The 27,036-nt window shown below is 47.5% G+C and overlaps 1 protein-coding gene across 1 annotated transcript; it reads left to right on the forward strand.

The window, feature by feature from the left end:
• Window positions 1-3,524, forward strand: LOC129694504 (protein NYNRIN-like). The gene is made up of 2 exons (XM_055631220.1): window positions 1-900; window positions 1,284-3,524. The coding sequence occupies exons 1-2, from the start codon at window positions 1-3 to the stop codon at window positions 1,305-1,307; spliced, it is 924 nt and encodes a 307-aa protein (XP_055487195.1). The 3' UTR covers window positions 1,308-3,524.
• Window positions 3,525-27,036: the final 23,512 nt, after the last annotated feature.

Consider the following 27,036-nt stretch of genomic DNA (forward strand, 5'->3'; position numbering starts at 1 on the left):
ATGGGCTCGTCTGAATCTGAGAAACCTATGCCAACCATAAATGATGTATTGCTCTTACAGGGGGACGCCTCTGCTAATGTTATAATGGAATGGGAGCAGCTGGGCTGTCGGAAGGCTGACTCTGGATTGTGGCTCACGCCGGCCGGACAGACCTGTATGACAGACCAGTTAGCGACCTGGGTCGTTGATTGCCTACATTTAGCCACTCACTGTGGGGCCACCTTGCTAGTAGACGCTCTCTTACAGGCATGGTGGCATCCTCGACTTAAGGTTTTGGCAGCCCAAACTAGTGCACGGTGCCTCACCTGTGCTACACACAACCCTGGTAAAGGAGTTGTCTGCCAGACGGGTCGTACTCCATTACCTACTGCTCCGTTTGAAACCTTGCAGATGGATTTTATTGATTTGCCTAAGTGTCAGTGTTATAAACATGTACTTGTTATTGTTGATGTGTTTTCTAGGTGGATTGAAGCCTTTCCAACCACTGATTGCACTGCCTCTACGGTGGTGTCTATTTTATTACGGCAGGTTGTTCCTCGTTTTGGGGTTCCAAACACCATCAGTTCGGATAACGGCCCTCACTTCATTGCCGCTATCAATAAAGAATTGTACCGACAGCTGGGCGTAACCCAGCGGCTACATTGTGCTTATCGCCCACAGGCTGCAGGAATGGTGGAACGCTTGAACCAGACCCTGAAGACCAAGCTTGCCAAGCTGGTGGACCAATCAGGCTCCACCTGGGTTAAAATGTTGCCTGTTGCTTTGTTCCAGATCAGAGTCCTTCCAGCAGGGAAGACAAGGTTGTCTCCTGCAGAGATCATCTATGGCCGACCTCTGCGCACCCCTTGGACAGACATTATCCCGGCCACAATGACGTTGCATCACATGACGGAGGAGATGGTCTCTTATGTCCTTGCCCTTACAAGGGCCCTGCGTGAGATTCATGGGGAGGTCAAGGCCGCTTAGGTGGGCGACATAGAATTTCCCGTTAATGGACGGATCACCCCGGGTTCTTATGTGTTGATTAAGAATTGGGTTCGTAAGGACACCCTTTCTCCTCGATGGTTGGGCCCCTTCCAGGTTCTCCTCACCACCCCCACCGCGGTAAAGGTAGAAGGACGATCGGCGTGGGTGCATCTGCACCATTGCAAAGTGGTTGGTGACACCAAGCAAAGGGGGGAGGTCGAGGTCAGGGAGGGGGATCCAGTCCACGGGAAGCAGGGCACGAATTAATTTTGCCATGAGATTGCACGTTTTTTTTTTTTCCTCCCTTGTCTTCCCAGATACGAAATAAATCGCTGAGATGAGGGTCTTCGTGGCATTAATATGTGTGGCGACCACTGCAGGGTTAATCGGTTTCGGCTGGAAATGGACAAAGACTGAATACGGACGGAACAAACGAGGAAAGAGAGGGGAACGAGAAAACTCCAATTTATTCATCCAGGCACACAACGAGCTATTCGGGAAGGGGCAGGTGGTTTGTTATCCACAAATGACATCAGTTACCTCCCTGTTTACCCCATCCCCTGCATGGGGCAGAACTGAACGACTGGTGAAGTGCCAGGAAAAAAAAACGGTCCCTGTTAAAACCGTCAGCATCAACTATGATAGGCTTCTCGCTCCACCGGCCAACTGCTTACCGCTCCCTAAGAACAATAACCACTCCTACGACATTTGCTACAATGGATCTAGGACGGCGTCAAGAGCACCGGCTAGGCCATGTAACTTCACCACCAATAATGACAACAGGCAATATGAAAATTGTTTTAGTAACCAAGGACACGGGTGTATAGTCATAAATGTTAAAAATAACCTCACTTGCGCTCTACAAGGGCCCGTTCATGGCTCCACATGTAACCTTACCTATAATGGAGTCCAATGTCAGGTGTCTAAGGACTGTATCCCCGTAAATGCTGGATTTCAGTTGTTGTGTGGATGGGCCAACGGGACCCATCTGACAGTAGGATCCCATCACCTGCCAATCCCTAGTTATAGCAATGGGATCAGTGAAGCGTGGAGGGACTGGTCTGGAGGGGGAGAAGTCATTAATACCCGAAGGGGCTGTAATGGATCATTATATACGGAGGAAGGATATTACTTTTTCTTTAATGGGAAAGGAACCAATGTCCTAAAACCCCCTTTCCCCAAGAACGTGGCAGTTGGAGCATTGGTGCCAACCACAGTACCTTGTCCCGAGCAATGGACTAAACCCATGGCTCGGGTTCGTCGAAGGACAGTGTCAGCCGAGTTTTGCGCGCAATGGAGAAATCCAGGGGTTAGGGGAGCTACCCACGGACATGCCATTGGATGGGGATTATTAAGCATGCTAACCATGGGAGGAGTGGGTGGAGGTGAAGCAGCCAAAAACCGAAATTACCTTGTTTGTGGCCTGACAATTCTGGGCAATGCAACAACTGGAGCCTTGGAGGCAGTAAAAACCCAGATGGCCGAAATGAGGATGTTTTCCCTACAAAATAGATATGCGCTCGATTACTTATTGGCTAGAGAAGGGGGGACCTGTACCGTCATAAAAGGGAAATGTATGATGGGGGTTCAAGACCGGACTAGCAACATCACACAACACCAGAAAGAGATTACCACCTTTTTGGATGGAATAAATGAAAACCAGGGATGGGGGAATTGGGGATTAGGGGGAGTATACAACTGGATCATCAGCATTGCCATCTATGCTGCTATAGTAGTTACTTGCTTATTTGTGGGGATTGCTATTGTAAAGTGTATCATAGCCCGATTAATGGTGGCTTTATCGGGTTTGGGGACCACCCCCGAGGAAGCTAAAAGTTCTGTACGAATGATGATCTTACAGCGTGAGCAGGAGAGACTGTTACCATTCCCCAACGACAGCGAAAACGATGAAGTGAGTGAGGAAGGAGAATTGGGGGATAAAGGTCAGACGGTCCAAGAAGCCTTGGCCAGGGAACTAGAAGGTTACGAGATTCGGCGAATGGGACTTTTAAATGGACTATGAGTGTTGCCATAAGAATGGCAAAAGGGGGGAATGATGAATAGAAATTCTGAATCAATGTTATAAGATTGTTCTGAAAGACAAAATGGTTGGCCAGGTAGACTGAAACAAAGGACATAAGATGGCTGCTGACCAGACTTGCTGGAACCGGCTGCAATTAAGGAAATCACAATGTCTTGCAATTACTGTGTATCATGAATAAAGGATCACAGGCCCAGTCTGACAAGATTGAGGAATACACAACCCCCCCCTAGCCAGAAAGACTAAGGAATGTACTGGTCTGAGATTATGCGTGGTTCCTCTAACATCCCCTTATATGGACATACTTGGTTTCCTGTTTCTCCCAACGTGTTGGTCCTTTGATCGGGGGGAATGTGGGAGGTGCTAAACGGTGGCATTAACATATAAAGAGCCTTGCAATTAAGGGCAGTCAGCTTGACTCTTTGCCAGGTTGTAACCTGTGTGGAGATTCCTGCTCAATAAAACGTACGTTTAAAGCAACCCTGGTGCCTGGTCGATTATTGTCGAAACAACCGATGTGAGAGAGAAACGTGAATCAACAAGGATAAGGGGGAAATCCTTTAAAACCGAAATGAGAAGAACTTTTTTCACACAGAGAGTGGTGAATCTCTGGAACTCTCTGCCACAGAGGGTAGTTGAGGCCAGTTCATTGGCTATATTTAAGAGGGAGTTAGATGTGGCCCTTGTAGCTAAGGGGATCAGGGGGTATGGAGAGAAGGCAGGTACGGGACACTGAGTTGGATGATCAGCCATGATCATATTGAATGGCGGTGCAGGCTCAAAGGGCCGAATGGCCTACTCCTGCATCTAATTTCTATGTTTCTATGTTTCTATTTACTCCGAGCGGACAGGACATCAGACTCCGGTAAGACCAGAGGTGCGGGTCTGTGCATTTATGTAAACAAAGCATGGTGCACGGACTCCACCATCGTCGAGAGTCACTGCTCAGCTAACCTTGAGTTCCTCTTGGTTAGATGCAGAACGTTCTATCTGCCCAGAGAGTTCACCTCCACTGTTGTGACTGCAGCCTATATCCCTCCTGATGCTAATGCCAAGCTTGCAATGAAAGAGCTGCATACTGCCATTAGCAATCAACAGACGCAAAACCCCGAGGCAGCCTTCATTGTTGCGGGTGACTTCAATCACTCTAACCTGAAGACTGTACTCCCCAAATTCCACCAACATGTATCCTTCCCCACTAGAGTAGACAAGACACTGGACAAAGTCTACACCAACATGGCTGAAGCTTACAAAGCCACCCCCCTCCCCCACCTTGGTCAGTCTGATCACGTCTCATTGTTCCTGCTCCCTAAGTACTACCCACTCATCAGACGGGTTAAACCAACTGTGAGGACAGTTAAAGTCTGGTCAGAGGAAGTGGACTTCACACTTCAGCAGTGTTTTGGAAACACTGACTGGAAGGCGTTTGCAGCCCAGGCCACCCTTGACTTCCACACGGACATTGATTCCTACACATCCTCTGTTCTGGACTTTATAAACTCCACCATCAATAGTGTCACCTCCCTCAAACAGGGGACCATATACCCGAATCAGAAGCAATGGATGAACAGCGAGGTCAGGCTACTGCTGAAAGCACAGGACACCGCTTTCAGGTCAGGCAATGCTCGAACCTACAGTTCATCCAGGGCTAACCTGAAGAGGGGCATCAGGAAGGCCAAGCACTGCCATAAGCTCAGGATTGAGGAGCACTTCTTTAGCAACTCCGACCCCCGACGCATGTGGCAAGGCATCCAGGCCATCACGGACTACAGACCCTCCAACATCACCCCCACATCCAGCGACGCCTCCTTCCTTGAGGAGCTTAATCACTTCTATGGCCGCTTCGACAGGGACAATCTAGAGACAGCCATCAAGGCTGTGCTACCTGCCGATCACCAACCCCTCACACTCACCCCCTACGACGTATACGTGGCACTGAGTAGGACTAATGCACGTAAAGCTGCTGGCCCTGACGGCATCCCCGGGCGCGTGCTCAGGGCCTGTGCTGCGCAGCTGACAGACGTCTGGACTGACATCTTCAACCTGTCACTTGCCCAAGCAGTTGTCCCCACTTGCCTTAAAACCACCTCCATCGTGCCAGTGCCAAAACACTCCACTGCGGCAAGCCTCAACGACTTCCGCCCAGTTGCACTTACCCCCATCATCACCAAGTGCTTCGAGAGGCTGGTCCTGGCACACCTCAAAAGCTGCCTACCCCCCACACTGGATCCTTATCAGTTTGCCTACCGCAAGAACAGGAGTACGGAGGATGCCATCTCAACGGCACTTCACTCCGCCCTCTCCCACCTCGACAACAGAGACACTTACATAAGAATGCTGTTCATCGATTACAGCTCAGCATTCAACACCATTATACCATCTAAACTGATCACCAAACTCGGTAACCTGGGCATCGACCCCTCCCTCTGCAACTGGATACTGGACTTTCTAACCAACAGACCCCAGTCTGTGAGGTTAGACAAGCACACCTCTTCAACCCTCACCCTGAACACCGGCGTTCCACAGGGCTGTGTGCTGAGCCCCCTCCTCTACTCCCTCTTCACCTATGACTGCACACCTGTACATGGTACTAACACCATCATCAAGTATGCAGATGATACAATGGTGATTGGCCTCATCAGCAACAACGATGAGTTGGCCTACAGGGAGGAGGTCCAGCACTTAGCAGCATGGTGCGTTGACAACAACCTGGCCCTTAACTCCAAGAAGACCAAGGAGCTCATTGTAGACTTCAGGAAGTCCAGAGGCGGCACGCACACCCCCATCCACATTAACGGGACGGAGGTGGAACGTGTTTCTAGCTTCAGGTTCCTGGGAGTCAAAAATCTCCGATGACCTCTCTTGGACCCACAATACCTCTACTCTGATCAAGAAGGCTCACCAGCGTCTCTGCTTCCTGAGGAGACTGAAGAAGGTCCATCTGTCTCCTCAGATCCTGGTGAACTTCTACCGCTGCACCATCGAGAGCATCCTTACCAACTGCATCACAGTATGGTATGGCAACTGCTCTGTCTCCGACCGGAAGGCATTGCAGAGGGTGGTGAAAATTGCCCAACGCATCACCGGTTCCTCGCTCCCCTCCATTGAGTCTGTCTAAAGCAAGCGTTGTCTGCGGAGGGCGCTCAGCATCGCCAAGGACTGCTCTCACCCCAACCATGGACTGTTTACCCTCCTACCATCCAGGAGGCGCTACAGGTCTCTCCGTTGCTGAACCAGCAGGTCGAGGAACAGCTTCTTCCCGGCGGCTGTCACTCTACTCAACAACGTACCTCGGTGACTGCCAATCACCCCCCCCCCCCCCCGGACACTTATTATTATTTATTCAAATCATTTGCTATGTCGCTCTTCCAGGGAGATGCTAAATGCATTTTGTTGTCTCTGTACTGTACACTGATAATGACAATTAAAATTGAATCTGAATCTGAATCTGAAGCTGTGAAAGGAAGTAGTTGTGGCAGGTCCAATAATAATATTTCAAAGGCATTTGAACCGGTACATGGATTGGTAAGGTTTAGAGAGATATGGAGCACAGTTGAAAAATAGTTATGTTACTGGATTGGTAGTTCAAATTAAATTAATTAATTAAAAAAATGTGGAATAAATAATCCAGTTAAAAAAAAGGTTGAATTGTTTGAATCTGGTCTTGGATGTCCTTAAGGGCATTCTTTTTTTTGTCCTTACCCAAGCAGTAAGGTTGACTCTGCCCTTTGGCATTATTTGATGCAGCGTCTGCCTGCATGGGTAATAAATGGTTTGTTGCTGGCAAAACCCACATCTTATGAAAGAAATAAAAAAATATCAAGGGGCAACTTTTTCATGCAGACAGTGATGGTATATTCAACAAGCTGTGCAAGAGAGGAGTTGTGGCAGGTACAATAATAATATTTAAAAGACATCCGGACAGGTACATGGATTGGAAAGGTTTAGACATGGACCAAACGTGGGAAGATTGGATTAGTTAAAATGAGCATATTTGTTGTCACAAACAAGCTGTGCCAAAGGAGTCGCTTCCGTCTATCCTGGGAAGCCGCAACATGTAGACTGAGGACTGAAGACCAGTTGGCCCGACTTGCCTGCTGAAGACCCGCAGCATGACGGGAAACCTTCCGTTAGACCCTATTTACCCGCCGCGGATGGTGGAACCGCAACCCGCTTACCTCGGATCTCAGACCCACGTGAACACACCTGGAGGGCCGGTGGGAATGAGTGCACGGCCTCGATGGTTGGAGGCCCTACAGCAGCCTGGGGTTTGACTGGTCCGGGTGCCGCTCTCAGAGCACGTGGATCGGACGCGACCTACTGTGGTGGAGCAGCGGCGGAAGGACATCACGCTACGTTACGTCCGGCCAGGCCGACCCTGCAACACCATGGGGACAACAGACCTTCATTGTCAGACCAAGATCCCTGCACTTACAACAACTGCGACTTGATATGGTGCCAAACTGCAGATGCTGTATACTGTATTGTAACCTGTACTGAACTGTACACAAAAATGAATTTCTCTGTACCTCAGTTCACATGACACATAAAGTGTGACTCTGTCTCTGTGACTTTATGGAAGATGAAGGGAGTATATAGTTTAGTTTGTCAAGAAAATGTCAGGGATGGAAAACTGAATTGCCCTTAAGCACCAGGCTGTGTTCACTGGAAAAAGCTGCAAGTATATTTAATAGAAGCTCTGAAATTATGACGATTTTTGATGGAACAAGATTAGTATCATTGATTAGGGATAGTCAGCATGGTTTTGTATGTGGGAGATTGTGTCTCACAAATCTGATCGATTTTTTTGATGACGTGACCAAAAAGGTTGATGAGGGCAGAGTTGTAGACGTTGCGTACATGGACTTCAGTAAGGCATTCGACAAGGTTATGCATAGTTGGCTGCTCTGGAAGGTTAGATTGCATGGGATCCAAGGAGAGATAGCTGAATGGATAGCAAATTGGCTCCATGGAAGGATGCAGTGTGCTTCTTGGACTGGAGGCCTGTGACTGGTGGTGCGCCTCAGGGTTCAGTGCTGGGCCCGTTACTGTTTGTCATCTACATCAATGATTTGGACGAGAACATACAGGGCAAGATTAGCAAGTTTGCTGATGATACAAAAGTGCGTGGATTTGAAGATAGTGAAGATGGTTGTGAAAGATTGCGGCAGGATCTGGATCATTTGGTCAGGTGGGCAGAGGAATGGTTGATGAAATTTAATACAGAGAAGTGTGAGGTGTTGCATTTAGGGATGTCTAACAAGGGCAGAACCTGCACGGTAAATGCAGTAGGCCTCTGAGTAATGTTGTAAATAGGATTGCCAACTTTCCCGTATTAGCCGGGACATCCCGTATTTTGGCCTAAATTGGTTTGTCCCATACGGGACCGCCCTTGTCCCATATTTGACTGCTACTTCTCGGGTTGAGGGGACTGTTGGGTAGGAGCACTGCGTCCGGCCCCGCCCCACCCTTCCCAACATAGTACAACCCATGGATTGCAGCAGCAGTGCCTTGCACGTAGCCCCAGCTGTCTGACCTTCGGAAGTTCGCTTACTGCCGACACCATCACCCCTCATTATCATGGACGATTATCGGTTCATGAGTTGGATGGGGTGCCGGATTTTGCGCATGACGTCGCTTGCAAAGTCTGCTGCCCGGGCTAAAACTCCTCAGCTGGCCCGCCGGCAGGGCTTTGTGTGCAGTCCAGCACCCGGGCCAACTCATCATTCACCCAACCGCAGCCGAGTCAGTCAACGAATTGCCATTGGGAATTTGTCCCTTATTTTGACCTTTTGTCCATTATATGAGAGTGAGAAAGTTGTCAACCCTAGTTGTAGAGCAGAGGGATCTAGGAGCGCAGGTGCATGGTTCCTTGAAGGTCAAGTTGCAGGTTGATAAGGTGGTCAAAAACGCTTTTGACACATTGGCCTCCATCAGTCAGGGTATTGAGTATAGTAGTTGGGAGGTCATGTTGCAGTTGTATAAGACATTGATTGGTGAGACCACATTTAGAATATTGTGTTCAGTTCTGGGCACGGCGTTATAGTAAAGACATAAGGAGGTCTTTAAAATGATGAGAGGGATAGACAGAGTTGATGTGGACAAGCTTTTCCCTTTGAGAATAGGGAAGATTCAAACAAGAGGACATGACTTCAGAATTAAGGGACAGAAGTTTAGGGGTAATATGAGGGGGAACTTCTTTACTCAGAGAGTGGTAGCGGTGTGGAATGAGCTCCCAGTGGAAGTGGTGGAGGCAGGTTCGTTGGTATCATTTAAAAATAAATTGGATAGACATATGGATGAGAAGGGAATGGAGGGTTATGGTACGAGTGCAGGCAGGTGGGACTAAGGGGAACAAAATTTGTTCGGCATGGACTTGTAGGGCCGAGATGGCCTGTTTCCGTGCTGTAATTGTTATATGGTTATATGTTATATTGTCAAGCTTGACAGAGTTCAGAAAAGATTTATGAGGATGTTGCCAGAGCTGGAGAGTGTGAGCTGTAGGGAGAGGTTGAGTAGGATAGATCTCTATTCCTTGGAGCGCAGGAGGATAAGGGGTGATCTTATGGAAGTATACAAAATCATGAGAGGAATAGATCGGATAGATGCACAGTCTCTTGCCCAGAGTAGGGAAATCGTGAACTAGCGGATATAGGATCAAAGTGAAGGGGAAAATATTTAATAGGAATCCAAGGGGTAACTATTTCACACAAAGGGTGGTGGGTGTATTGAACAAGCTGCCAGAGGAGGTAGTTGAGGTTGGAGCTATCCCATCATTTAAGGAACAGCCAGGCACCTGGATAGGACAGGTTTGGACGGATATAGATCAAGCGCAGGCAGGTAGCTGAGACATTGTTGGCTGGTGTGGGCAAGTTGGACCGAAGGGCCTGTTTCCACACTGTATAACTCTATGACCCTATGACTCAATGACTCTATTTCCCATCATTGGGGAATCAGTAATTGAAGGTCACAGATTCTAAGAATGTGAAGAAGGAAATTGGAAGATATTTTAACTTACAGCGTCCATAGAGGATAACAAAATGGAGATACATTTTTGTTTAATTAGAAAAAAAAGAAGAGAAAATGTGGAGTGATGGGTATTGAGAAGGAATTTATTTCTATTCTGCTTTGACATTGAGTCAGAGCAGGTGCAGTCTAAGTCATTTTAATCTACAAACCAGGCAGAAGGCAGTAGAATGGGGTTAAGAGGGAAAGATAGATCAGCCATAATTGAATGGCGGAGTAGATTTATTGGGCCGAATGGTCTAATTCTGCTCCTATCACATGAACTTATGAACCTCCACTGAGAGAAACTGGTATAATATCATGTACAATATTGCAGTCTGCCGACTTCAATGGAAAGTATAATCCAACACTATCTAGTGGCGACTTTACATTTGATTTTGTCCATTTCCACAGATGCAGTTTGGGTATCCATTGGGAAAGTAATGCAATTTTAACTTAATGGCTGTATGTGCTGTTTGTTTCCATAATTCTATGGTACAAATCGATGGTAAAATGGAACAAAAGATTAATGATGTTAGAAATGAAAGGTGGTGTCGCGGTAGAGACCCAGGTTTGACCGTGACCACGGGTGTTTGTCTGTACAGAGTTTGTACATTCTCCCCGTGACCTGCGAGGGTTTTCTTCGAGATCTTCGGTTTCCTCCCACACTCCAAAGACGTCCAGATTTGTAGGTTAAATGGCTCGGTATAAATGTAAAATTGTCCCTGGTATGTGTAGAGCAGTTTTAATGTGCGGGGATCGTTGGTCGGTGTGGACTCGGTGTGTTGAAGGGCCTGATACTGCGCTGATACCTTTCTAAACTAAACTAAACTAAAAACAAAAACTTGGAGACCATATACAAAGAGCAGCAGGAGCTCACTATCTCTCAAATAACCTACTCACCAGCCTCATCAAGCAGCATCTAAACTAAACTAAACTAAACTAAACTAAACTAAACTAAACTAAACTAAACTAAACTAAACACTATAAATATTCAACAGGTCACATGGCATTTGAGGAGAGAGATTTAATTTGATGACCTTCCATCCAAGCTCCTACTGAGTAACTTCCTGACCCACTGAGTATAATTATTTCTCAGCTTTATGTCAGATTTAAAAACTCTGCAGATTTTGGCTTTTCAAATGATAATACCAGAACCAAATTTTGCACCTAACCTTTGAGTCAGTTGTTTCTTTTTTGAATGGCATCCGGTTGAATAATTGGATTGTGACTTTGGAAGACTATGCTGCGTTCAGGCTTGCTGCTCTGTGAGAATGTGGGGCACCATTCAACTTTAGGCATGTCGTACAATTCTACTTTTCTCGCACAGCAAGGCACAACATGGCAATCCCTTAGTTCATCTCTTATGATTTGTCTCAGCCCAGACCTCTGAAGAGCCGAGATGTAAGAAAAGAGAAATTGCGGATGCTGGTTTAGTCTGGAAAGACACAAAATGCAGGAGTTACTCAGTGGGCCAGGCATGTTTCAGTGGTCAATGGGTCAATTGTTTCTTTATTGTCACGTGTACCAGATACAATTAAATACATTTTATGCATATCCATCCATGTTCTCCATGGATGCTGCCTGACCTGCTGAGTTACTCCAGCACTTTGTGTCTCTCCTCTGAAGAGCCTATCTTTCTGAAGCAGCCTTTTTTCCCCAGGAAGATCTGGACGTAGGAATTGGTCAAAACTGCACTTGATGATGTTTAGTTTTAGCTTAGTTTGGAGATACAGCACGGAAACAGGCCCTTGAGCCCACAAAGTCTGCACCGACCAACGATCCCCACACATTAACACTAGGGTCAATTTCCCATTCATGCCAAGCCATGAACCTATAAACCTGTACATCTTTGAAGTGTGGGAGAAAACTGAAGATCTCGGAGAAAACCCACGCAGGTCACGGCGGGAATGTACAAACCCTGAAAAGACAAGCACCCGTAGTCAGGATCAAACCCCGGTCTCCAGCACTGTTGGGCAGCAACTCAATGTCACCGTGCAGCCTCAGATGTTCTGATTACAATTGACAAAGAACACCGTGTACTGTCATTGGTTAAATCTGCATTTGACTGCCTGTGATGGGTAAAAATCAGTGTTGTTTGATCACATTGGACTCTTAAAGAGGGCAAAGGGAGTATCAGTTGGAATTTGATCTTGATTCCACTATGAAAAGGGCGGCACGGTGGTGCAGTGGTAGAGCTACTGCCTTTTAGCGCCAGAGACCCGGGTTTGATCCTGATCGCGGGTGCTTGTGTGTACGAGGTTCGTACATTCTCCCCATGACTTGTGTGAGTTTTCTCCAACATAGGTTTCTCCCCACACTCCAAAAACATACAGGTTTGTAGATTCATTGGCTTGGTTATGAATGTAAAATTGTCCCTAGTGTGTATAGGGTAGTGTTCATGTGCAGAGATCGCTGGTCGGTGTGGACTCGGTGGGCCGAAGGGCCTGCTTCCACTCTGTATCTCTAAACTAAACTATTCTAAACTAAAAGGCAGAAGATTCCAAGCAAGTGTCTTGACTGACTGCTTGTCAAAGTTTATTGGGTTCCCTGTCAGTTGTTCTCAGATTCTTCCCTGAGAATGTCAGGTCCGTGATGGGGTGACAATTACTCAGGATTGATTTCAGACCTTAAAGTTGTTTCCATGGTGATATAGAAACAAATGTATAATGTCTGCGCCAGTGCCACCTCATACATGAGGAACAAAGTTGAAACACAAATCAAAAGTCTCACAGATTTATGGCTAGTTTTCACGGGGCGACTTGACGCAAGATGTAGCCAGAGTGGAGTGGTCGTGGTCTAGCACGATATCACACGATATAACGGGGGTAGAGTAAAGAGTTCCCACGGTACTCGGCAATTCTGTCATTTGTGCGAGTGACTTGTCCGTCTCCCAATCTTTCCCGAATGAACATCGTGGACTGTAGTGTAGTTAATCACGTGGCACAAATGGTGTTACTTTGTTGTCACACACTCTATTCGTTTTTTTCACCCGAGCTCTTTAATGAGCTGAAGAATAATCTTTTTTTAGACAAATGTTGTTTGGTGTGATGCACCTTCTCTCAATATGTGCAAGAAGTCGTCTTTTTATTTTGTCAAATATGAATAAAGACTGTATCTCACATTGACCGTGATTATTGTGTTATTTTATGATCTACTGAGAGGTGAAACTTTCAGTCTGAAGAAACTTTCAGCCCGAAACGCCACCCGTTCCTTCTCTCCAGAGATGCTGCCTGTCCCGCTGAGTTGCTCCAAGCAACTGGTGTCTATCTTCAAAGGACTGACCAGGACTGCCCTCTCTCTCTCCTCTCTCTCTCTTCCGCTCTTTCCCACTCTCTTTCTCTCTCTCTCTCTCTTCTCTCTCTCTCTCTTCTCTCTCTCTCTATCTCTCTCTCTCTCTCTCTCTCTCTCTCTCTCTCTCTCTCTCTCTCTCTCTCTCTCTCTCTCTCTCTCTCTCCTCTCTCTCTCTTCTCTCTCTCTCTCTCTCTCTCTCTCTCTCTCTCTCTCTCTCTCTCTCTCTCTCTCTCTCTCTCTCTCTCTCTCTCTCTCTCTCTCTCTCTCTCTCTCTCTCTCTCTCTCTCTCTCTCTCTCTCTCTCTCTCTCTCTCTCTCTCTCTCTCTCTCTCTCTCTCTCTCTCTCTCTCTCTCTCTCTCTCTCTCTCTCTCTCTCTCTCTCTCCCCTCCTCTCTCTCTCTCTCTCACACAGGCGTGAATGGATGGACTCCGCGGGCCAGGCAGCATCTACGGAGAGAAATGGACAGCGACCCATTCTTCAGGCTGCCTTATGTCTCTCCCCCCCCCCCCCCCCCCTCACCCCAACTCCCACCCACACACGCGAATGCTGGAGAAACTCAGCGGGTGCAGCGGGGCAGAAACGTTGTCTATTTCCTTCGTTCCATAGATGCTGCTGCACCCGCGGAGTTTCTCCTGCATTCGCGTGTGTGGGTGGGAGTTGGGGGGGGGGGGGGGGGGGGCAGACATAAGGCAGCCTGAAGAATGGGTCGTCTGTCCATTTCCCTCCGTAAATGCTGTCTGGCCCGCGGAGTTCCTCCATTCATGCCTGTGTGAGAGGGAGGGAGAGAGAGAGAGAGAGAGAGACGCACACACAAGGTGGATGCGAAATCTTACCTGCCTGTTTCAGTGACAGACACCCACCGCCAGTAAATGAAGACACCCCCATCTTTCAGACAAAAAGAGACACACTGACATTAATGAAATGCTTAGCTAGTTTTATTAGATTTGTATGTAAATAGCAAACTGGCTGGATTCACTCTATCCAACTTCCGGGTTCACCGTTGGCAGGAGTTCCCACGGTGACCGCAAGAGTTACTACGGATATCGCACGGGACACTTTGTTCATAAAATGTTGCAATGCTCAACCACAAGTGCACAAGACACTCTTGGACAAATTCAAACATGTTTGAATTTTCTCCCGAGTACCCAAGGCACACGATTACCTGCCGTTTGCGCCACAGTGGTCCACGAATGCCGTATTGTTACCGCACGAGGTTCCCACGATGTCAAACTCTGGTTACCTCTTGCGTCAAGTCGCACCGTGAAAAGGGGGTTTTACTAGTAAGGATAGAAACTAAGTCCTGGAGTAACTTAGCGGGTCAGGCAACATCTCTGGAGAAAAAGGACAGGTGAAGTTTCGTGTCAGGACACTTCTTCAGACAGAAATTGGGGGTTGGGATGGGGTCTGGAGTGAAGAATCAGAGGCGAGAAAAGACCAGAACAAAACGGGCTGGACAGATGACCACAGACAGCATGGTTCCTTGCTCACAAAATTGTCAGGTAGGGAAGGTGTGATCTAAAAAAGGATATGTTTGTTGTAAACTGAGCAACTGTTGAACGTTGATGGTGGAGGAAAGGGGGAAAGTGGAGGGAGGGTGGAGGGGAATGTAAGTAAGGAAGTATCCTTCTGTGCTCATTGCTGGCTCAGCTCCATATGGAGATCTTTTCAAAAGCATTCCATTGGGAAAATAGTCTGACTGACAGTTTTTAAGATTCTAGGCATTTCATGCATGCTATACTTACTAATGTCACAAAATTAGTTCACCCACTGCTGATATGTTAAATATTTCCTATGCGTAATGCTAATATCCATTAGAATCCTCTTTAAAAAAAATGCAGTTCCGCTTAAAAGTACTTGGAAAAGTAGTGCACTTAGCACCCATAATGCATGATGCTTGAAAGGCAAATTTGCAGGCAAAGCAAGTCATTTGTGAAGCTAATTGAATGTTACTGATGAATGCTTGGGAATTGAATAGAGAAGTAGGGAAGTTGACTATCTTCCTGTTTAAATATTGTCTTTGTATGCTTCGTTATCAGCTTTCCCGAGCTAACAATCGTTCTACATTTTCCTTGAGCATCGCCCTCTTTGATGTCACATTTTCACACCTTACCCTTCAGTAAACTCCGTGTCTCCCTCTCTCTGACTCTCAGTCTGAAGAAGGGTCTCAACCCAAAACGTCACCCATTCCTTCTGTCCTGAGATGCGCATGTCCTGCTGAGTTACTTCAGCATTTTGTGTCTATCTTTAGAGAAGTTATGCTTCCTTTACGTAATCCATAGTTAAATCCACATCTGAGGTGGAGTGTACAATATTAGTTTCCTTATTTCAGGAAGAATGTTAAAGTTTTTGAACCAGTTCAGAAAGATTTAATAGAAATATATGTAGAAGGTGGTAAAGGATGGTGATGCGAAGATGTGACTTGTGGTGGGATCACCTTGAACGTGCCAAGAACAGTGATGGAAATGGGTTTTAGGAACCAGGGTTACGCTAAGTTCCGCGAGGCTGAGGTTGGGAAGGAAGGGGGGGCTTTTTTTTTAATGTGCGGTCATTCCTATGTAAAGGTACAAGAATGCATAACTTGTTTATTGTGTATTTGTAATAAGTTTATTGTGTATTATATGTTATAGCTGCTTTCTTGCATCATCTCTCTCTCTCTCTCTCTCTCTCTCTCTCTCTCTCTCTCTCTCCCTCCCTCTCTCTCTCTCTCTCTCTCTCTCTCTCTCTCTCTCTCTCTCTCTCTCTCTCTCTCTCTCTCTCTCTCTCTCTCTCTCTCCCGCCTGGAGCCATCAGCTGCTTTGTTGAGTATTGTTGAGATTGGATGGGAGAAGAACGATTTGTTGATTGGACGGGAATTTTAAGGGAAGCTGGTCGGTGATTGGACGGGAATTTTAAGGGAAGCTGGTCTGTGATTGGACGGGAATTTTAAGGGAAGCTAGTCGGTGATTGGACACAACCCCTTAGAGACAGTGGTTTATTGGCAGCCAAATAATCGGGCACAAAAACTTGACGAATAGGAAAACAATAAAATCGGAATTCTGATTTAAATCGGAAGAATGTCATGCCTGATTTGCAGCAAAGATACTAGTATCCGCTCTAGTATCCTTGATCTGCAGTTCCTTCCTATTGAAGAAGAACCCTGGCCCAAAACATCTCCTAATCCATTCCCTCCACAGATGCCACCTAGCCCGCTGAGTTCCTCCAGTACTCTGTGTTTTTTTAATTTCAATCAATCAATCAATCAATCAACCTTTATTGTCATCTTGCAAGCAACAAGTACAGTGCAAAATGAAAAGACGTTTCCCAGTGAATAGCGGAGCCTCGCACATGAAATTTAAAACACTTCTCACATAATAACACTAAAAAAAAACAATCCAGTCCCTGATGGAACAGAATAAATAGTTAAAATCAGGTAAAAAACACAATGTTAAAAACAGTAAACCAATCATAAAAAAATGTCCGGGGCCGCTGATTTGAGTGGCCAGTGCCAGTTATTAAAGTGTCCGTGCCAGTCGCAGAGTCAAGTCAAGTCAAGTGACTGTGAGTGCAGAGTGACTGTTTAGCAGCCTCACAGCCTGTGGTAGGAAGCTGTTTAGCAGCCTCGTAGTCCGGGCTTTGATGCTTCGATATCTCTTGCCTGATGGCAAGAGATCCAGGTGTGTGTGGAGGGGGTGCAGTTTGTCCTTGGCAATTCTCTGTGCTTTCTTCAGACAGCGGCTCTGGAACAGTTCTTGTACCGAGGGTAGGGAGACGCCAATAATCCTCTCTGCTCCCCTCACTACCCTCTGCAGAGCCTTCCTGTCCGAGCAGTTGCAGGTGCAGTACCACGTATTGATGCAGTACGTGAGTACAGACTCCACCGTGCCCCTGTAGAAAGTCCTGAGGATGTTGGTGGGGAGTGAGGCCTGTTTTAGTTTCCTCAGGAAGTGCAGTCGCTGATGGGCCCGTTTGACGGTCCCAGTGGTGTTCCTGGACCAGGTGAGGTTGTCCGTTATCTGCACACCGAGGAACTTTATGCTCTCCACTCTCTCCACTGCAGTGCCACTAATGTTGAGCGGTGTATGCTCTGGCTGCGCCCTCCTGAAGTCGACAACCATCTCCTTAGTTTTTTCGACATTCAATTCCAGGTTATTTTTGCCGCACCAGTCCACCAGTTGTTCTACTTCCTCCCTGTACCTTGTTTCGTCATCTCCACTGATGAGTCCCACCACTGTAGTGTCGTCCGCGAACTTTATGATTTTATTGTCCCTGAATCTGGCAGCACAGTCATGTGTGAGCAGTGTGAACAACAGCGGGCTGAGCACACAGCCTTGAGGGGAGCCGGTGCTCAGCGTGATCGAGCCTGAAGTGTTCTTGCCAACACGGACTGACTGCGGTCTCTCTGTGAGAAAGTCCAAGATCCAGTGACACAGGGTGGTGTTGAGGCCCAGCAGGGTTAGTTTCTCCACAAGTCTCTGTGGGATGATGGTATTAAACGCTGAGCTAAAGTCAATGTACAGGATTCTGGCGTATGTGTTCTTGTGTTCCAGATGCGCGATTACTGTGTGCAGCGTGGTGGAGATGGCATCCTCTGTAGAGCGGTTGGGGCGATAGGCAAACTGTAGGGGATCTAACGATGAGGGGAGGCTGGCAGTAATGTGGGGTTTCACCAGGCGTTCAAAACACTTCATTATTATTGGGGTCAAGGCGACAGGGCGGTAGTCATTTAGGCAGGCAACCACTGGTTTCTTCGCTATGGGGATTATCGTGGAAGTTTTGAGGCATGTGGGGACAATGGCCTGACTAAGGGAGATGTTGAAGATGTCTGTTAGCACATCTGCTAACTCCTCAGCACATTCCTTTAGCACACGTCCTGGGATGTTGTCGGGTCCGCCTGCTTTCCACGGGTTGACCTTAGACAGGATTCTCCGTGTGTCCATTGTGTCTATGGTCAGGACTGGCTGGTCGGTTTGTAGGCAGGGGCTGGCTCTCCTCTTGGGTGTGGTGTTTGCTGCATCAAAACGAGCAAAGAAGTTGTTTAATTTATCTGGGAGAGAAGTGTCCGTGTCGGTTACCTGCTGCCTTGCCTTGTACCCCGTCAATGTTTCGATTCCCTTCCACATCCTCCTGGTGTCTCCTGTGTCGCAGAGGTGTCCCTGGATTTTCCCCGCGAAGGCACGTTTCGCTGCCCTGATTCCTTTTCCCAGTGCAGTCCTGGTGGATCGGAGAGCGGCTGTGTTACCGGCTCTGTAGGCTGCATCACGAGCCCTCAGCAGCGAGCGCACCTCTGCTGTCATCCATGGCTTTTCGTTACCACGTGCAGTGAAAGTTTTCATGATGGTGACATCCTCAGTGCACTTGGCAATGTAGCTGGTTACAGTCTCTGCGTACTCCTCGATGTTGATGAGGTCATCATAGGATGCTGCTGTCCTGAACACATCCCAGTCAGTGTGCAGGAAGCAATCCTGCAGTGCCGAGGCTGCTCCCTCTGGCCAGACCCTGGTGTGTTTTCTCTCCGCTCTGACTTGTTTTTGCAGAGGTCTGTAGGCTGGTGTTAAAAACACTGAAATGTGGTCCGAGTGGCCCAGGTGAGGGCGTGGGGCTGCCTTGTAAGCCTCTGGGGTGTTGGTGTAAACCAAGTCCAAGATGTTCTCTCCCCTGGTCTCAAAATCCACATATTGCTTGAATTTTGGGAGCACAGTCTTAAGGCTGGTGTGATTAAAATCACCGGCCACCACAATGAAGCTATCAGGATGTTTGGTCTGGAACTCACTGACGGCGTCATGCAGGGCTCCCAGTGCTTCGTTGGCCTTGGAATTTACATTTGCACTTGGTGCAACATATACAGCCACAACAAAAACAACGGAGAATTCCCTCGGCAGATAGAAAGGCCGACATTTCACGATGAGGAATTCTATCAGCGGAGAGCAGTGTTTCCCGGCTATTGTAGCGTTCACACACCAGTCCTTGTTTATGTACAAGCACAGGCCTCCACCTCGGCTCTTACCAGAGCTAGCTGCCTCTCTGTCCGCACGGAATGATGTCATTCCCTCCAGCTGTATTGCCGTGTCCGGGATATTGCTGTGGAGCCATGATTCAGTGAAGACAAACACACAGCAGTCTCGTATATCCTTGTATGTTGTCCTGAGAAGACGCAGTTCGTCGAGTTTGTTGTCCAGGGAGCGGACATTAGAGAGAAGAAGCGAGGGCACTGCAGGTCGGGTGGGGTTGGCTGTTAGCCTAGCGTGAATGCCTGCTCTTTTCCCCCGTCTCCGCCTCACGTAAGAGCCTGCTCTTTTACCCCGTTTCTGCCTCCTCTCACACCGCTTGCGTCTTCTCCTCCTCCTCTCTCTCCTCTCTCGCCTCCTCTCTCCGGTCGTAGTCACATCTGCGGCCGATATGCTCGGCCCCGCAGCCGGTAGTAGAAGTCCATAGCGGCGTATTTGGTCTAAATCGCACCAAAACGCGCCTTTACTACTCCCGCGGTTTGCCCCGATGTTTAGGAGCATGTTCCTGCAGTACATATATCTTGGATAGACAGGACAAGACACACAACACTCACTTTTAAAAGCTCCGACTATCTCCCGAGGGGCCGCTGCGACTGTGCGCGCCACCATCTTGGATTCTGAAATTGAAGATAGATATAAAGCTGGAGTAACTCAACAGGACAGGCAGCGAGTCTGGAGAGAACTGTCAACTAATTCTCAATCCATGCAGGAAGACACAAAGTGCGAGAGTAGCTCAGCACATCAGGCAGCATCCCTGAACGTAGGTAGGTAACGTTTCAGGTCAAGACCATTTTTCCATGTATGTACAGTACCCTTGATTCCATATGCTTCTTGTTGAGCAAAGCCCTTATTGAAAGGCTTCTGAATAACAAAATACATCACATCACAGGTTCCTTCTTATCTAATTTCACTAGTAACACCTCAGAGAACTTCTGTTTAATTAGTCATACATAATCTATATTACTAAAAGTCTGTTCTTGACCGGTTTTGGCCATCTATGCTGCGATTTCCGAGAGACCGCCGCCACCTACGGCCGTTATTTTTGGCCACCTCGATCAGAGCCCCCCTCCGCCGCATGTGTGCCGAGGATTTTTCCCGTCGATTAAAAATTACAGAGATATTAATGTTTTTACAAAATTCCCCATTCTCTCTGCTGCCCCCGCTGGCGGCAGGGGGGAGGGACTATAAAACCAGGAAGTGGTGTGCTTCACTCACTCTTCAAGATGGAGGAAGGCAGAGGGTCACGTTTCTCTGAGCTGTGAATAACACTGAACACATGACTACTCAAATATGTGCCCTTAGTGGTTCTGAAATGCTTGCAGTCTATTGCTTCTAAAGCTTGCAAAAAAAGTGTCTATTGGTTCTAAAGCTTGCAAAAAGTGTCTCTATTGGTTCTAAAGCTTGCAAAAATGTCTATTGGTTCTAAAGCTTGCAAAAAAGTGTCTATTGGTTCTAAAGCTTGCAAAAAAGTGTCTATTGGTTCTAAAGCTTGCAAAAAAAATGTCTATTGATTCTAAAGCTTGCAAAAAGTGTCTCTATTGGTTCTAAAGCTTGCAATAAAATGTCTATTGGTTCTAAAGCTTGCAAACAAAATGTCTATTGGTTCTAAAGCTTGCAAAAAAAAATGACTATTGGTTCCAAAGCTTGCAAATAAAAGTGTAACATCCCACATTAATAGAAAAGTAATGACTGGATTATATAACAGAACAACTGGAGCAGAATAATAGAATTGAATAGAATAGTCTCAGCATGGAATTATAAAGAAGTACTAGACTAAGTGGGACCCGTTGGGTCCCAGCATCACACAGGTGGGCTGGGCATCCAACGCAATATTCCACCTCCCCACCAATTCTAATATTGGTGGCCAGTTGGGGGGGGGGGGTTTCTGGAGCGCTAGTATGGGTGCTATGGGCTGAAGGGACTGGTTTCCAGAGGGCTAGTATGCAAATTGTGCGCCAAATGGATTCTTGGGTTGGTGTCTCCATCAATCAAGCCTGTTGTGCTGGCAACTCACTCACTCACGGCTGGTGGGCTGGTAGTTGGCTCACGGCTTATCCTTGAAATTCTATTTCAAGCAGGGTATAAGGCCACCAAATTCAAGTGCAGTTTCTTACCACTTGAAGTAGGGTGCAAAGCCACTAAAGACAGCGCAGACAGGGTCAAGATGACACTTTAAATTATATAGATGTCCCAAATAGGATAATGACATTCTTATTTGCTGCACCACAACAGAATATGTGAATATGTAAACATAGTACAAAAATGGGGGAAGAGAAAAAAAAGAAAAATGCAATAAATAATAAATATAGTGCAATAATAATATAGTATTTTGCAGTTCAGAGCTCAGAGCATATTCACTGTTGTGTTTAATAGCCTGATAGCTGTAGGGAAGATGGTGTTCCTGAACCTGGACATTACAGTTTTCAGGCTCCTGTACATTCTTCCTGATGGCAATGGTGAAGTGACAGTGTGGCCAGGATGGTGTGGGTCCTTGATGATTTTGGCTGCCTTTTTGAGGCAGCGACTACAATAGATCACTTCGACGGTGGGGAGGTCAAAGCCGGTGATGGACTGGGCAGTGGTCACAACTTTTTGTTGTCTTTTTCGCTCCTGGACGTTCAAATTGCCGAACCAAGCCATGATGCAACCAGTCAGAATGCTCTCTATCGTGCACCTGTAGAAGTTAAGGAGAATCCTCTTCGACATGCCGAATCTCTGTGATCTTTCAGGAAGTAGAGTTGCTGATGTGCCTTCTTTATAATCGGTGTGCTGGGTCCAGGAAAGATCTTCAGGAATATGTACGCCCAGGAATGTGAAGTTATTGACCCTCTCTACCATCGTCCCATTGATATGAACAGGATTGTGGGCTCTCATCCTTCCCTTCCCAAAGTTCACAATCAGTTCTCTGGTCTTGCTGATGTTGAGAGCCAGGTTGTTGTGCAGGCACCATTTGGTCAGTCGGTCGATTTCACTTCTATACTCTGACTCGACCCCAACTGTGATTCGTTCGACCACGGTGGTGTCGTCGGCGAACTTGAAGATGGAGTTTGCATTATGTCCAGCTACGCAGTCATGGGTATAGAGTGAGTAAAGCAGGGGGCTGAGCACGCAGCCTTGAGGTGCTCCCGTACTAATTGTTACTGTGGTCTGTGGATGAGGAAGTCGAGGATCCAATTGCAGAGGGATGCGCAGAGACCCAACTTCGAAAGGATGATAGTATTAAACGCCGAGCTGTGGTCTATAAACAACAGCCTGACGTAAGTGTTTTTATTGTCCAAGTGGTCCAATGCAGAGTGGAGAAGCAGTGAAATTGCATCCTCCGTTGACCTGTTGTGGCGGTATGCGAGCTGTAGTGGGTCGAGGTTCTTGTCGAGGTAGGAGATGTTGTGCACCATAACCAACCTCTCAAAGCACTCCATCACCACAGACGTTAGTGCCACCGGACGATAGGCATTGAGGCACGTCACCTTACTCTTCTTGGGCACCGGTATTATTGATGCCCTCTTAAAGCAGGTGGGAACCTCAGACCTCAGAAGTGAGAGGTTGAAAATGTCTGCAAAAACTCCCGCCAGTTGGTCTGCACAGGTCTTGAGAACTCGACCGGGTATACCATCAGGCCCAGGCGCTTTCCGAGGGTTCACCCCCCTGAAGGATCTTCTGACGTCGGCCTCTGTGACTGTGACTGTGACTGTGACTGTAATACCGTCAGGACGAATGGGGGATCGGGAAGGCACATCGATGTTCTCCCTATCAAACCGTGTGTAGAACGCATTGAGTTCGTCAGGGAGTGATGCTTCGCTGTCGTTTGAGCTGCCTCCTGATTTTACCTTGTAGAAGGTGATGACATTCAAGCCTTGCCACCAGATGCCGAACATCCGTCTCATCCTCCAGTTTAGAGCAGAAGTCCCTTTTGGCCTTTTTGATAACCTTTGATAACCAGGGTCGTATCTGAACTTCGTATAGACTGCATCGCCAGACCCGGGATCTGATCTTCAGAAGAATGTGGATCTCATGGTTCATCCAAGGCTTCTGGTTAGGAAGCACTCGGAAGGTTTTTGTTGGAGCGCAGTCCTCCACACATTTCATTATGAAGTCTGTAACCACTGTGGTGTATTCATTCAGGTCCATTGCTGAGTCCTTGAACATTGCCCAGTCTACAGGCTCCAAACAGCCCTAGAGTTGTTCCTCTGCCTCCCCTGATCAGCTCTGTACAGTCCTCACCAAATGGCCTTATTCTGCTCCTAGAACATATGAATTGATGAGACGATGAAGATCCATGCATATTTTCTAGCCTTGAGCGAGGTTCCGGAGCATGGCTAATGTTGTTCATTTGTTTCAGAAGGTAAGTAGATAGAATCCAGTTAATTATAAGCTGGTGAGCCAGATGTCAATGGTGAGGATACAGGACTGATTTACTGATAAAATGCAGAGGATTATGGTATATTGATATGTAGGGAATGGAGTGATATGAATCATGTGCAGTCAGAGGAGGTTTATATCAGCCTGGCATTATGTTCAGCATGGACCTTGCGGGCTATTTCTGTGCTGTACTCTTCTCTGTTATATTTTCAATGGGATGTTAATATTTGGAATTTCTCAACTTTAATTCCCACCAATTCTTCATAATTTTTATTAAAACGAATTACCTACAGTTTAGTTTAGTATAGTTTATTGTCATGTGTACCGAGCTGCAGTGAAAAGCTTTTCATTCTTCATTTTCCCATGAATTTCTCGCAGATTTTTTACACCTTCCTCATTTGTTTAATTTATCAGCTAGTCTATTATACCACATTAAACATTCCCGATCTCTCTTTGTAAGAAACGTACATTTGTCCTCACTTGCCTTTTTTATTTATCTGTCAAAGTTCATATAACCTACCTAAATGCTTTTTGCCAATTTACTCATGAAGGCTATGTTAATTTTGTATCAATTGGTGGTCTTTCTTTTTGGTCTTCCTTTGCTGTGTTCCGAAGGGCCGAATGGCCTACTCCTGCAGCTATTTTCTATGTTTCTATGTTTCTAATGTTGTAAAAGGTCGGACTCCGATGCTTCATGTTCTGATCCTGAGGCTGATTGTAACTGGAGCAATTTACCTATCATCTTTCTGCCAATCCCAGCTCCACTCCTTTCCATTCTCTGCAGAGATATCCACCTCTACTATTCCTTGGTTCACTCGTCCTATCACCTAACCCCACCCCCACACTCCTCCCCCCTCCATGCTTGGCTTCCTGGAAGGCCTGGATAGAGTGCCTCTGAAGAGGAAGTTTCCAGAAGTGGGAGGGTCTGGGTCCAGTCTCAGAATAAAAGGACATACTTTTCAAATGGAGTAGTGGAGGAATGTATTTAGCCAGAGGCTAGTGAATCTGTGGAATCCATTGTCACAACTAACTGTGGAGGCCAACTCATTGGTATTTTTATAGCAGAGATTGATAGGTTCTTGATTCGTAAGGACGTCAAAGATTACGGGGAGAAAATAGTAGAAAGAGGTTGAGAAGGAAAACTAGATCAGCTTCAATACACAAAATAGCCTAATTCTGCTCCTATGTCTAATGGTGTTATAGTGTCCCCAGCCACCACACCCTACAGCACAGAGTTGGAATACCTGACCATATTTATCTTTCAATTTCATTCAGGGACCTTTATAACCCTTTCAAGTGAGATAGAGGTTGACTTACACCTCCTCTAGGCTCATCCATTGCATCCAGAGCTCCCAATGAGGCCTCCTCTCCATTGGTGAGACCGAGTTCAATGGTTAACCCCAAAGATCTTATAGCGAAGCAAGATAGACTACTCCTGCTAAATGCAATGGACTGATGTGTAGTACGCTATGGAGGGGATCATGGGCATTTTTCCACGCCCATTTTAGCAACCTGAGCCTACCTGGCCCGACCCGACTCGCACTGTAATCAATGTTGCGGGGCAACAGTTTGTGTGGGTCAGATTCATAAATCTGTCAGTTCAAACTTCTTGTCAAGAATAAAATTTGATTCTGGTAATTGTCTTTTTTAATGTTTTTTAAATCATTTCTTTTTAATTAGCTCACAAGCAGTGTTTGAGTTGATTTTGTAGTAACCGGAACCGACCCGACTCGCAGGGTGATTGACAGGGGGGGACTTTTTGTGCGTGATATAGGGTTAGATTCATAATTCTGTTGATTCTTGTTAAAGAATAAAATGTTTATAAACACATACATGAAAATTATATAAATGTATATAACACACACAATTATATTTCTTCTAATCCAATAATGAACTTTATTTCAGACTAGACAAGGACATTAAATAAGAAACATTGTAAATAAGAAACATTGTAAAACTCCCTGCAACTTCACACACACTGGGCCTTATCCCCCCCGGCACACTCTCGCCTGCCCCCTTACTACAATGTTCCCCCTCCTATGCCCCTCTCCTCGCCGCCCCGGGCCCCGCACTCTCTCTCCTCGCTGCCCCGGGCCCCGCACTCTCTCTCCCCGCTGCCCCGCACTCTCCCTCCCCGCTGCCCCGGGCCCCGCACTCTCTCTCCCCGCTGCCCCGCACTCTCTCTCCCCGCTGCCCTGCACTCTCTCTCCTCGCTGCACCGGACCCCGCACTCCTTCTCCCCGCTGCCCGCACTCTCTCTCCCCGCTGCCCGGGGCCCTGCACTCTCTCTCCCCGCTGCCCCCGGCCCCGCGCACTCTCTCTCCCTGCTGCCCCGCTGCCCCGCACTCCTTCTCCCCGCTGCCCCGGGCCCCGCACTCTCTCTCCCCGCTTGCCCCGCACTCTCTCTCCCCGCTGCCCCAGGCCCCGCACTCCCTCTCCCCGCTGCCCCGCACTCTCTCTCCTCGCTGCCCCGCACTCTCTCTCCTCGCGCTGACCCCGCACTCCTTCTCCCCGCTGCCCCGCACTCTCTCTCCCCGCTGCCCCGGGCCCCGCACTCCTTCTCCCCGCTGCCCCGGGCCCCGCACTCTCTCTCCCCGCTGCCCCGGGCCCCGCACTCCTTCTCCCCGCTGCCCCGGGCCCCGCACTCTCTCTCCCCGCTGCCCCGCACTCTCTCTCCCCGCTGCCCCGGGCCCCGCACTCTCTCTCCCCACTGCCCCACACTCCTTCTCCCCGCTGCACCGGGCCCCGCACTCCTTCTCCCCGCTGCGGATCCAATCTTTGGCCGGAAGCAAGAAGGCGGGAGCAAGAAAGCGGAGCAAGATGGCGGAACAAGATGGCGGAGTCAGGTTGCTAAAATGTGTCCTATAATCACCCATGAATTCGCCCATGAGCGTACCTCACGTTTGCGTGAGATTAATCCATCTTGCTTCGCTATAAGATCTTTAGTTAACCGCCCCCCCAGCTTATTATCTACCCTGTTACCGTTTCACCACCCTCACACCTGTCTTTCCCCTACTCCATCCTCCCATCTCTCATTACTCCTTAAGAGCCTCCTATGTTCCCATTCTCCTTCCCATTCTCCTTCCCATTCCCCTTGTTACATATGCTACATATTCATTGTAGCAGTCCCAACCTCCTGCACTACTTTGTATCAGGCACACTCACCCCACACACACACACACTGTGATTAGGTATGTAAGCACTTTTAGTATCACAACGCCACACAGAGAAAGCAGCTGAATAAAGGAGTACAATAAGGCAACCAAAACAACCTGAATTGTGTCGTTTATTATCAGGATATCAAACACGAAGACACAACATGGTGGCAGCGGTGACTTTCGAGTACAAAACCGCGCTATTGTGAATCACTATTGGGAATTAGGAACA

This window comes from Leucoraja erinacea, unplaced genomic scaffold (genome assembly GCF_028641065.1).
Source record: "Leucoraja erinacea ecotype New England unplaced genomic scaffold, Leri_hhj_1 Leri_696S, whole genome shotgun sequence".
In the NCBI taxonomy this organism is placed as follows: Eukaryota; Metazoa; Chordata; class Chondrichthyes; order Rajiformes; family Rajidae; genus Leucoraja; species Leucoraja erinaceus.